This window comes from Argiope bruennichi, chromosome 10, assembly GCF_947563725.1.
Source record: "Argiope bruennichi chromosome 10, qqArgBrue1.1, whole genome shotgun sequence".
NCBI lineage: Eukaryota > Metazoa > Arthropoda > Arachnida > Araneae > Araneidae > Argiope > Argiope bruennichi.
The window spans coordinates 52756287-52770506 of record NC_079160.1 but is presented as its reverse complement, the minus strand read 5'-3'; the positions used below and the strand labels follow the sequence as shown (position 1 = coordinate 52770506).

The window sequence follows — 14220 nt, the reverse complement described above, 5'->3', positions numbered from 1 at the left end:
CTTGTTTTTTCACATGAAGATTTGTTTTCATTTAATATATTAGTAATTCATACAATTTAATAAACTAGCTTTTATTATATATCTGACTTTACATGTCAATGTATTTATAATTAATTTCAATTCAATCTGTAGAAACAGTAAAAGAAAACACAAATAAAAAAATCACACACCATTTGAATCATAACATTTTATTTTCAGGCAATAACAAAAGCAATAACAAAATACATTTTGTTTTCCAACTTTATTATAAATTTCACACAAACAAATGAAAATAATTATAATATTAAATAAAGTTAAAATACAAACTTACAAATTACTTCTAATTTGGAAGAAATTAATAAAGAATTACTTACCTTAGCAGCTTGAGAAGAGCCTAGACAAATAAAAATTATTTTGTTTGATTTTTGAATTATACTCCATGTATTTGATTTAAAGTTTTTAAATTTTAAAATTAAATCAGAAAAAGTGTTGATTTTTTCTATCTCTCTTTTTACTATGTCCTGGAGACTGCTATTTAAAGCTGCTTTTAAGTTTTCCCTTTTTTTATGTGTTGACCTATCCATTGGAGTTTCTCTTCTTGCTTTTGATTCTGAGGAAAAGTATGAGGGTAAATTAGGGAAAATTGAAGGTACAGCATCAGGTACAAGCCTAGAAAAAAAGAAAGAAAAAAGTGGAATTCTTCAGATTAAAAAAAATTAGTAATTTATTAAAACTTAAAATCAAAAACAGAATAGATATTTTCTTAATATATAAGCTAAAAGCTACCGTATGTTGGACAGTATTAAATAAATCATAATGAGTATTAAAAAATAAAATTTAAAATTAACAGAAACATTCATTCACCCAAAATAAATACCTAGTTCAATATTATGTTGGAATATCTATAGTAATTATTTATACTACCATTCAAGTAATACAATATTCTACATGAATTAATCAATTGATTTTACACGGTATGAAAAATGGATTTAAAAAGAGTAACTTTTCATTACTTTTAAAAAAAGTTTCAGATATTTTGTAAAAGTTGCATTCATTTATAATTAAAGATTGTGCATAACTAATTATATTTAAAAATAATAATAAATATTAATTGTTTTTTATATAATCTGATGATTTATAGATAAACAAATAAAAACTACATTTTCTAAACCTATATGAGCATGCAATTCATATTGTTTTTACAATTATATCTAACTTTTTTACATAATATTTTAGGATAAAATATAAGTTTAATCTGCTACAATCTATAGTCATGATATATATAATTAAAAATTAAGTTTTATTATTCATTAGATGATTTTAAACTTTTTTTTATAAGATCATAACAATAAACCACTTAAGTACTTTGTAAGATTTTGATGATAATTAATAAAAATTTCTAAAAAAATTGCCTTTTACACTCTAGTGGTACTTGAATAAGTTCTATTGTACTGGCATTAAACGCTTTTCTAACTGTTAAAAACTGATTTTCTTGAAAATGTTTAGCACAGACCTAAATGTTAGCAACAAATATTAGGCCTAAATCAGATTTTAAAAAATTTGTATGAAGTATAAAAAGATACAGAAACAAAACATTTTAAATATTAGGAACAAATAAACAAAAGACTATGAAAAGTAACAATAAAACAAAGAAGTTTTTTATTTAGCTCAAGCAAACAATACCAAAGTAATTGGAAGCATAAGCAACTAAATGTAGAGCAAACAAAAATGACAGAAGATAAATGAAGTTATACATAATTTAAATGTTTCGTATTTCAAAAGAATTAATTAACTAAAAATTGTATTAAAAAAATCAAACTTACCTTAATATATTTAGTTGGTACGAAATCGTTCCGCTTTGTTGTAGAGATCCATGCTCTTCTAGTGTTTTTATCGTTTTGAAACGAAAATACAGAAACATTACGAGCTATTTTTTGTGTAATTACTTTTACAATTGGGAATACAGCACGCACTAGGCATCTTCATTACGATAAATTAAAATTAATATGCAAAAAGATCAGAAAACTACCAAAAAAAAAACCAATAACACATTTCCCATTCTTCACTACGATAACGACTATCGTTTTCTACAGAACTCATCCAACCTCATGACGTCACCGGCTGAAAGCGTTGGGAGTTGTGAGGCCTTGTATTACGAAGGTCGTGACTCAAATGGAATTTATTACTATTGAAATGCTAATCTTAAGAATTATTCTTATTAACATTATATTAATATCAATATAGTTTTAATAAGATGAAATGCATTAATATTTTATATCAAATAACTTAATTAATTAATTTTAATTAAATTTAAATTAATTTAAATCAATTTTTAAAAAACTAACTAGAAAAGTTCAAAGCTTAAAAATTTATAAAAAATGTAAATATTCTAAAAATTTAGAAAAGTAATTAAAGCCTTGGAGTTTATGATAATAAAAGAAAACAGAAATGAGTTGTTTCTTGCCTTTTTTTGCAAAATTAAAGAAGGTATAACAATTTTAATTTGTGATCATTTAAAAGCATCAATGAAGTTTTATGGATGGACATAAAAATTTCCTACTTCAATATCAAGAGCCTTTATTTATAACGGACATTTCATTATTTCATCCAATTTATATTTAGAAAAATTACAATCATAAATGAATCGTTAATCGATCGGAATAGTACCACCTGATTACTTTGCTAATTCCCCTAATTCCTTTTGCGAATCCGGATTTGAATAACCGTTTCGGAATGAACGAATTTCCATTCACTTGTATTATGCCACTATATTCTCAGAAAACACTCATTACCAATAACGACATTTTATCGCCTTTTTATTCTGTAAAGGAAATCTAGTGATCTATTCCGAAATCTTTTTTGATTATTCGAGTAAAAACAAAATTGATATAAATATTAATATTTAATCTATTTCATATAAAATACACTTTATATCATGAAATATTGACAGTAAAGATAACTGAAATAGAAAAATTCGCCAAAGTTCTGGTAACCTGCCTCCAAATACGACTTTTTTAATGCTAGTTTGAATCGAAGTGCTGTCTGTAAACACATGCTTCATTTTTTTTTTCTTTTCAGCTTCATCGGTATCTGTTGTGTTCGAACGCGTAATTTGTGGACATTTTGGTCATATTTCAGTCTGTGTTATTTAGTAAATTGGTGAAGAAAACAGGATGTTTACAGATTAATTAATATTTTTTGGAGGTAGGTATATTTTTATTTTACTGAATTTTTATTTTGTAATCAAGTAATTTGCAATAATTTATGCATTGTGATCGTTATTTTTAAATGTTAATTAAATACTGCACCTAATAATGGAAGTTAAATTTTAATGTTATAACATTAAAATTTAACATCCATAATGATATATAAGTTATTCTGTTTCTTTCTTGTATTTAAAACTTGAGGAATTTATTGAGTTTTTTTAATCGATCATTTCAGATTTAAATTTCTTGTCATTGTGAAACTGAGCTTTAGAGTTCCATAAGAGAGGATTGAAGAAGGTATTTTTGAAACATTTTAATAAGTTGTCCTCATTAGTTATTTCTTTTCTTAAAAATATTTGAAACGTTATTCTGTTGCCTAATATTATGTATTATTTTAGGTTTAATTTTATAGTTTTACATTGAGATATGTGTGAATGATGAAATATTTAGACTACTAAAATTATAATTGTATTTGTAAAGGAATTATCGATTTGATCATTTTTCATTGTTTCCGTTTTCATATATTTGATGTCATTTAATGTAATTTATTATTTGTAATGTCTGTTAAAATCATTTGGAAATTTTTTATGGGTGATATTAAATGTTTATTAATGTTTAATAAACATTTAATACATAACATGAGCCATAACATAAATTCAGCCATTACATAACATTTAATACATTTTTAACATAATTTAGGTGCAATAATTATATTATTAAATGTTTGGGAGAGCCAATGTTTGGACTATGTATTCAGTATTTCTTGAGCAAAGTATAATTTTAAAAATGTTAAATTTGACTTGAAGTTAGTGCTTGGTTTTAGTTTCACTTTTTGGCTTTCATTTTGTTTTTGTATATAAAAAATAGCTGATTTTATGTGTGTTTTTTTATGAGGGAATAGAACTTGAGTTCTGCAAATTAGTATGCTTTTTTTTTTTTTTTACATGATTGGATGAAGTGTCATAGATGAAAATACTTCAAGCCACAGATTAAAACTTTCAGCCATTGAATAAATTATCTCTGAATTCTTTTGAACCTAAATCTACAAGATCAGTTATGGAATTTATTTACCTTTATTAGAAGTTTGATTTCTCATATAATCTTTAAATTTTAAGATTGGAAACAAAATTTGAATAAAAAAATGAGTTCAAAATGATGGGAATATCCAGATTTCTATTTATTATATATATTTGCTAATTTAGCTTAAGATAATTCTTTGAATTGAGTTCATCAATTCTAATCAACTATAATGACCTGAAACAACTAGTTTCTGCATTTTTGTCCTGTCCAACTAAGAAAGTAGATTAAAGAAGCATTGTGATTATATTTTTCTAAATTCTTGAATGTATATTTTTTACAACTTTAAGATTAATGAAGAAAAATTATGACTTAGTTTGTAATTATATGCTATTTAATTTGTTCTTTTGTTTTAATTATAAATAACATTTAAGGTAATGTTGAATGATAAACAATATTAATGAAGGTTGCATCATCCTTGATATTGAAACTAGAATTATAAATTAGATAAGAAGTCTAAATCTTATGCTGTTTCATGATTATAATTAATATTTTTATTAGAATTTAGTTTGAAGTTTTTCTATGATCCTTTTACAGATTATTCCAATTTTAAGCTATATATCTGATAATTTAAAAAGTAGTTTATTTAATATACGAGTCAGAATCTATTTACAAATATTATTAATTTAGCATTAAAGGCATTCTTAATATATTTATAGGAAGTTCATGATAATTAAAGTTCAGGTTTATATTTATTTTTTTAAATATTACTATAGAGAAGTGTAATAGGATATTTGTAGCATAGCTCTTACATATATATATATTACCTCCTTGAATATTTGCCATTAGATTTTCTTTAAATGAAAAAGTGCTTAGCATTCATTTATTTCTAAAGGGGTTTTGTTTGGAATAATTGCTATATTTTGGCTACAAAATTTGACTGCCACAGATATTTTATTCTTTTTTTTATTGTTATCAGTTATTAAGATCTTTTAAGTGATAAATATGCCTACATATGTTCATAAAAATTCCTTTTTTGTAGGGATTTTTTTAGAGTATTTTTGTTACATTTAAAAAAAATAAATAATTTTTGGATTTTATGAATCTCTATCATTTTAACAGTACATTATATATATATATATATATATATATATATATATATATATATATATATATATATATATATATATATATATATATATATATATATATATAATTTATGTTTTTAAAATTGGGAGTTTAGAAACCTATGAGTAAGCACAGCATTTATAAGTGGCATAATTTACTTTAATGTAGCATGCCATTTGGTTTCACGAGGTGAAAAGCCCATAAAGCTATACTTATTCTAATTATATTTCATTCTAAGTATATAGAGTTTAATTATGTTGTGGAATTAGGAACTACATTCTATTTATTTATGTAAATTAATTATGAATACTGTGAGGAAACTGAAACTTTCCTATATTTGTCTTCCTTTTTGCCTTTTATGAAATGCTTAAAATATATTTTGTGTTATTTTTTTCCCCTGTTTATTTCAAATATTTTTCTTCTCTGTATTATTTTCTAGAGGTTCTGGCTTTCTGTTCACAATGTCCTCACCAAAGCAACCTCGAAAAAAGCGGAGAGTTGATACCCAAGAATGCAGTTATTCTCGCATATCTTCTGAAATTTTGCCTTTAGTGTCACCAAATCAAGTTCAAAAGAGTTCGAAGGATCCTAATAGAGGCATGTATCCTAGAAACGATAGAACAGAAAACAAACGGACTTTATCATATCCATCATTTACTAAAGCATCAAAATTATTGAAAAAATCCACTGAAAAAGATGTGGAGAGTAAAAAGACAAAAGCTGAGTCGTCTCTAATAGAAGATTCTATATGGAAAGCTGGCCCATCCAACAAAAAATCGGAGGAGAGTGAAATCGATAGTGAAGAAGACTTTAAAATCCAATTAAATGTATTTTCAACTAAAATTGGGAGAAAGCCACTCAGGCCAAAATCTTCTACTACTTCTAGTATGGCTAATAAAATTGTAAATTATTTTAAGCCTATACATTCTTCTTCTATAAAAAAGAAAGTTGAAAGCAAGACAGCTATAAATTATACTCTTGAAGATTCAGTTCCTTTTAAGGATCCTACTAAAGATTCTGGAGTCTTTTGTAATTATGTTTCTTTTCCATTGCCACCAAGGTCACATTGTTCTCAAAGATCTTTGGATGAAGTATCTGAACCTTTTAAATACTATGGTCTTCTTGATGAACCTTCTAGTGCTGAGTATGATGAAAATTCTCCTAGTTATTTTTTGCATCTACCTCATCATGTTTTAGAAGCAATATTATGCCAGCTCCCTTTTATTGATTTAATGAAAAATCGACTTGTTTGCTCAACATGGAGAGATGTAATAGACGATTCTAATGTAAGTAAACTGGTACCTTTTTTGAAAATTTTCTTTTTATTGTGATAAGAAAGAGTATTTTTTCATGACAGTTTTGATTAGGGATAAAGCTGCTCATGTTGAATTTAATATTTATATTTTGAGGATTTCTATTTTTATAAAAATAAAAGTCATATTTGGATGAAGCAATTAAATGAAAAGAGTCTTTTTCTAAATGCTAAAATGAATGATAAAAATCAGATTTTTCTCTCATTCCAGAATTATACTTTAGATTGAGAGGCATTTTCTTCTCATACAAAATGTGCATTATATGTTTTTGAAATCCTTCTTGATAATAAAGGATAGGCAGAAGAAAGGAGCAATCAAACTAGGATTCATGAGTTATTTTGTGTAAAAAAGAAATCAGTATAGTGATTAAAGCCAAGACTTTTCTCAAAAGAGAATTTATAGCAAAGTAGTGTTTTTGATATCCCCTTTAAAGAATAGAAGGGTGACAGAGAACAAAAAATTATTGATGTATCAAGGTTGAGCTTTCACATAAAAAAAAAAAAAAATTAGTGAAATCAATCTTGAGTTTAGATTGGAGGGCTATCTCTGGGTTTGGAAATTATTTTAGATGTGTGTGTTAAATATTTTCAAGAATAGCCATTTTTAAATTTTAAAAATTATTTAGGTTTATTTATTTAAAAAAATAATACATAATTTTTAGGCTTTAATATGAAATAAGTTTTAAATATCAATGAACATCATTAAATACTTTTGTTTCCATCATATTAAGAGTGGTGATTATTTTGTGGCAGAGTCTAGATTTCAGGTTTGGAGAGTTGTAGTTTTAGATTTGGTTCTACTTATAATTCCTTGTGACTGCAGACCTGGTTTATGTTAAATTCATCAAGATCAGTTGTGCTTATGCTAGTGTGATGTGGATGTCCGACAAGGAATATTCAATTGTCATCTGCTTACAGTTCAAAATTATGAAGTTCATCTTCAAATAGACCAAATCTATTTCAAAAACAGGATACCAATATAATAAATTTATGCATTCATGCTTATCTTTAACTGCAAAGTATTTTTACCATTTTATTTTGGTAAAAGTCATATATTTTTCTTAGTCTATAGTTTTCGTCATTTTATATTTTAATAAAAATTAATCATTTGTTATATTCCTAGAAGTGTGAGATATTATTTCTCTGAATGTAGATATAGTTGTTAGGAAAGAGGGTATCTTAAAAAAAAAGGGGGTGGGATTTAAGATTATTGTGTGATCTCACCAACTATCAAAAAATTCACCAAAATTTCTTCTCGGGTATTCACAAAAATTCTTTTCAGATAGTTGCAAAAAATAAAAATAATTACATGTAGCAAAAATAAATAAATAAATAAAGAGCTAAAAGTTTGATAACACCATTATAATCTAGTCTAGCTGAGCAGAGGACAAATATATTATTTGTGTTGCTTCTATTTTTTTTTCATATGCAATAGTGATTTTTTTTTTTTTTTTTTTTGCACTAGATTGTAAGATTCTAAATGATAGGCAGGAATTACACTTTTTGATTCTTAGTAATGTTTCATTACTTATCGAGTCTTAATTGCTAACGTTTTTATTTAAATGTGTTTAGTCATAAAACACAAAACTTTTTCTGACAACTGCAATCTCCATAAAACATATAACTTTTATTACTTATCTCAATGTTTTACTGTTTTAAAACAATGGATAAGAATTAGAAATATAAAAATTAAATATTTGTTATCAATTAATTTTAATGAATATGTTTTTTATATAGTTTATTGAATGGAAGAAGAGATATTATGGTCTTAAAAAAAGTATAACTACTTACACAGACATCATGGAAAAAATATGCTCAGATTTCAAATTGGTTGAGGTAGAAAACTGCTTCGAAACTCTACTTAAGTAAGTTTCAAATTTTTTTTATTTTTTATTCTGTATGATTTTAAAATATGATAACTAAAACACAAAATTTAACTATGAAAAATATTTTTAAATAAATGGCATTTACATTTTTTGGAGATTTTTAAGCTTATTTTGAACAAAATAATGCATATATTTAATCTGCTTAATCAAATTTGAATACCAATATTTAGTAACAGTAATTAGTGTTATATTACATACGTGTTTCTCAATGAAATGAAGCATGAATTTGTATTTCTAGCATTTGAATTACTTTTTTAGTAGACAAAATTCAATTTCATGTTGCATTTACAAATTGGATTATTTCTCTTAAACTCAAATAGAAAATACACACAGGAAAATAAGATAATGTTATGAATTATTAAAGAAAAATTTAAACAAAGAAAAGAAAGCTGCTATTAGTTAGAAACCAATTAAAATTCTGTATCGAGTGCTTTAATGCTGTTCAATTTTTCGTTAAATGGAAAAAGCATAACTTAGCTCATACTGCATGAGTGCAAAGTTTAATTGAGTACTAATTTAGAAAAATTATTTACTGAAATAAAATGAAAAAAAAAAAAAAAAAAAGGTGAGTTCCTATTTTAAACTTTATACCCCTGAATATATTGATCAATTGCACATTATTTTTTTTTTTTTTTTATTAACTGTAGTATTGTACATTCTCATTGTTATGATACAGTATTTACGGGAGATTTGGCTGTTTGTTGAGGTAACTGTGGTCTGATTTGTTCCTCATAATAGTTCTCATGCAGTGACGCACAGTTGTTCATTACAGAATTGTAATATGGAGCAAAAAATCAATTTGGATAATGTAACTTTTTCATATGTATTTTTATCTTAGAATTGAGATAGGTTTCTGTGTGTGGAAAATGCAGCCTTATGTCATTTTTATGATACAGAATTTGTTATTATGAGCATATTTATTTATTAACAAATGTTGGATGCAAATCTTTTTCACTTTTCCTCCCATTTTCAACTTGGAAAAAGTGTTTTGTGTGGTAATTTCCTCATTAATTTTGATTATTTATCTACCCAATGTATAAATACTCATGTATATTGCATAATATGAACTAAAATTTCATCCTTTGATTCATAAAGTTATGAAGTGACTATTGTAGAGTAATTGAAGAATGAAAGGTGGCTTTATATGATTAGCACTCAATCTATATTGAGGCACTGTCAACTGTAAGAACACCAGCTAACTTTGATACAATTGCGGCATGAATATTCTGAGATTACTTCCAGTTTCCTTGTTTATGTTATAATGTATTTACAGTTAAACAGTTTTACTAAAACAAAAGGCAAATATATTTAATTCAAATCTTTAAAAATTTTGTTAATGGTATTAAATATCTGTATGGCTTTATTGTTGACTAGCCTCCTTTAGCAACCAGCCGGTTCGTCAGTATTAATGCTTGCTGAAATTTTCAATGAGAAATTTTATATAACTTGATTTTTTAGTAGCTTCTTCGGTAAAAATTTTTTAATCTTCAAGTGTAATATTCTTATAAATCACTCAAACTATTATGAAGGCCTTAAGTCATTCTGTTCATTTCACTAAGTATCACTCTCTGATTTTTCCCGTAAAATTTCAATTTTAAATTTTAAGTGGAAATGATTAAACTGCATTTAATAACCATAATAATAATATTTTTCTTACTGAAGCCAAGAATTTTTTTTAAATATGTGTACTGAAAACAGAGTCATTTGGCATTGAAATCTTATGTGCATTATAGAATAATTTTGATAATTTATGTAATATCTTGAAGAATTATGTAAGAAAAATTTCTCTGATTCATTGTAAAATTTGGTTTTTAGTTTTAATTTCAAAAAGATATAAATGACGTCAATAATAATGTTTATTTTGTTTCGATCTATAAATATATTTCAAAAAGTATGAGGTTTAAATTTTAGACAACCCTTTGGTCCTAAGGAATTATATTCTGTGAAATAGTTTTGACATTTTAATAAAAACTTAACACTTGACAAAAAATTTCTTGCATTTATTTTTTTATAAAATATCTTATTTCATTTCATATAGTCACGTGCTGAAAATGGCATTTTTCTATATTTGCAGTAATAATTAAGTTAATTTTTTAATCAGAACTTTTGTCAGTGTGATGGCAACATGGTGGTAAGAGCTAATTTTTTGCCATGCTTCTGCAGATTAAATTTTATTTTCATTTTGTGCGAAATAAATTGTTGAAAAATATAGCTAAAATATTTTTAAAAAATTAATTAAAAATAGAAATTTAAGTTACAGCGTAAAACATTAGAATAATTAAAAAAATAATTTTTTGAACTTGATGTAAAAATCAATTTTGAGCTGTAATATTTTTGGAAGTTACAGCAAAAAATGCCAAAATTTTGCTTAATTTTTAATTAATTAAAATTCTTATTTAAAATTAAAAAAAAATTGCTTCAAGGTGCACATTCCCGATCTCCTAGCTATACATGTGCCAGATTTGGTAGCTGTAGGTCGAACGGTTTGGCCTGTAGAGCACCGACGCAAACACACACATTGAGCTTTATTAAGCTAATATAGTATTGCTCAAAATGAGATTATTTTTATGATTTTATAAAATTAATTTTACCTTCATTAAAGCATTTCTTATACTTCAGTGATTGTAAGCAACATTTTATATGTTTATAATTTGAAATATTTATATAAAGATTTAAGTTATCACATACCAAATCTGTTGAAAACTATGTTGAGTGTCATATACCAGAAAATGAAAATATATTTATTATTATCACTTGATGGAATCCCAAAATCATTTTTTAAATTTTATTTTTAATTATAGTAAAAAATATCTGTTGTACCAAATAATTTACAAGATTTTGTATCTTAGAAATCTATTGGTTATACTGAATAATTTTTAAAAATTGTGAAAAGCTAATTTTTCATATGTTTTTAACAATTTCTGAAGAATGATACATAATTTAATGAAACATTGGAATTGACAACTGAAATGCTTATTTATACCATGGAATAGGAAGACAGCCGTTTCGAACAGTTAATTTAAACTATCAACTTCTAAAAACAAATTTTCTTATTCTGGATCAATTTTTAAGCAATAGAAAACTGTAAAACTGTTTTCAGATGAAAGAGACATTTTTCAATATCAATAAAGTTGGAGAAATCTTATATATTTCTTTTCTGTGTTTTGGCTGCTTTAAATTTAGTTTACTAAATAAATTTTATGCACTGCATAGTATGTGCTTGTGTATTAAAAACATATTATTAATAACAGTGTGTTAAAAACACATTTTAAGTTGATTTATTTAATCAGTTGTTATTAAACTTTTACTAAAATAAGATTTGTATTATTTGAAAGAAAAGGTTAATGAATTTTTGTCTGTACTTTGGATATTTATTGCAGGGAGGAAATTGTGTTTCAGCTTTAATTAAAGAGATAAAGTTTTGAAAATTGACTTCAAAAAAAGAAATTCTGTTGCTTTTGTAGAAATAAAATTTATAAATAATTTAATTATATCAGATAATTCTCTTTGGTATAGTTTTAGCCTATTTAAAGATAATGTAAATAAAAAATTGATTTGGTTTTCTATTAATAATTTTTAAAATAAGGGCATCTTTTAAATAAGAAAAATGAAGTATAAAATTGGTTTTCAAGTTTAAACATGTTTAAACTTAAGTAATTTCTTATAATTGAGGTTAAAGATACTTAATGATATTTTTTTCATTATTGTTTTAAATAAAAATTAGTTGCATTTTTACTAATTTTTTAAATAATTTTATAGGTTTATGTCAACAGAGTTTAAAAGAAAACCATCAGCAGACATGTATGAAGTTTTAATGAAGAATGCAAAAGCAGCTCAGTCTGAACTAGTTCTTACTGAAAGGTTTCCTGAACTATTAAATAATGTAGGCTTCAAAAACATCTTCATATTTAGATTCAATATTTTAACTTTGTATTGTTTATAAATATATGTGTGACCATATTGTTTTTTAGTGAAATGGAAAGATATTTTAAATATAATTGGATATTTATGTTTCTAATTAAAAAAAAAAAACACTTCAGTAGCCTTTCAATATTTGATATTTAAATTGATTTAGTAGATTTGAACTGTACAGAAATAAGGCTTATTTTATTAATTTAAATCTAACCAATTTAATTACATTGATTAAACATTGTGTGCCTGTTAAAGAAAATGTTTGCAATTTAACTGCTTTTTTACCAATTTTAGTTTGTAATAGCTACTTCTCAGCTATGAGATACACCAATGAAAAAAAAAGTGCTTATTTTTCAAAAGATATGTGCTAGTATATATATATATAATTGTTTGTTTACTACTTTGAAATTTTAGAAGTTCTAAACAATTTAGAAGTATTCAGATATTGAATAGTAGCTTACTTTTCTATAATACAAAATTTTTTGCTGTATATATTCAGTTATTGCAATTAATTCTTGATATGATGGACCAAAACAACAAAAAGGTGTTTATCAATTCATGAAGTTATAAATAAATCGCTGACTTCGTCAGCGGGCTTGTCTAATGACAAGTGTCATAAGAAACAACAATAATAATTCACAAAACAATGTTTAAAATAAGATATTTCATTTGAAATTATGTGCAAATGTTAAATATTTGATGCTCTATCATATTAGAAAAATGAAAGAAGTTTCAAGTTTTTATTTCAATAGTTTTTCCCCTTCCAATCTTTGCTTGATTTGTTAGTCAGATTAATTCGTTAAATCATTTATTTAATTGATGATTTACTTTTTTAAGTTAATATTTATAGCTTATCTTTTTGTGCTTTTTTAAAAATTTGTATTTATTATTCTTATTTATTATCTTATGAATTTTACTATAGCAGTATATAATTTCATAAAAAATTAACTGAATTTAGCCCCTTTGGATTGAACAGCACATATATGCATTTGTGTTAGATCCTCCTTAGGACTAAATGCCACATACTTGCATTACAACAGAATTTAATTTGAAGGACAATTGACATATATTTTTGTTGACTTTTGGATCAAAATATTTTCCATCATATGGCATTATTAGTTTGTTTTCTTTCAAAAGATTGTCTTAAATTGTACATTAAAATTTCTCTCTCCAAAATGAGATTTGAGTTTCACAAGTGTTTGTGAATTATTGTATTTTTTGAAATATAAACAGAAATGTACTAGCGAGTGCAAAGCTAAACATGGGTTCATTTTCTTCTATCATTTAAAATAGAATATTATGGAAGGTATTCTAGAAAGAATCTGCATCAATAATTTAGAGTTAATAATAATTGTAAAATACACCAAATTTTTCTTTTATTAATACTAAATAACAAATATTTTAATTAATTTTTTACATTATATTTAAAAATGAGACGTGTATTGTGAGAGAGATGTATACTAGATTTCAGGCTGATTGGGCTAAGCAGGGGAAATCCTCTGACTTTTAGAAACAGTTGTCACTTGCCTAATCATGACTTATGGGAACGCTTCTTTCCACATACATCTGTCTCAAAGGGATTAAAATGGAATTATATACTTATATTATTTTTGTTTCTAGATGTGTTCAGTTATATTAAGAATGCTTCATGCAATGGTGATTTAAAATCTTTCTTTTGGTTATATTAAAACTATTTATTAAGAAAATCATTATTCTTGTATATTAAATATTCTGTAAGCTTCATTACATTTGTTCATGTGAAAATTTACTGAAAATACTT

The 14220-nt window shown here is 24.8% G+C and overlaps 1 protein-coding gene across 4 annotated transcripts in view; it reads left to right on the top strand.

Moving 5' to 3' along the window:
- The first annotated feature begins 3045 nt into the window (after positions 1-3045).
- The window catches only part of LOC129988558 (F-box DNA helicase 1-like), a 46216-nt gene continuing 35041 nt past the window's right edge, over positions 3046-14220 (top strand). For 3 of the 4 annotated variants that reach the window (XM_056096810.1, XM_056096811.1, XM_056096808.1), the window contains exons 1-5: positions 3046-3183; positions 3421-3482; positions 5770-6616; positions 8380-8507; positions 12288-12411. In XM_056096810.1, coding sequence (XP_055952785.1) covers positions 5792-6616; positions 8380-8507; positions 12288-12411 — 1077 coding nt within the window. In that variant the 5' untranslated portion in view covers positions 3046-3183; positions 3421-3482; positions 5770-5791. The remainder of the gene's footprint in view (positions 3184-3420; positions 3483-5769; positions 6617-8379; positions 8508-12287; positions 12412-14220) is intronic. The other variant, XM_056096809.1, reaches the window with a different exon arrangement.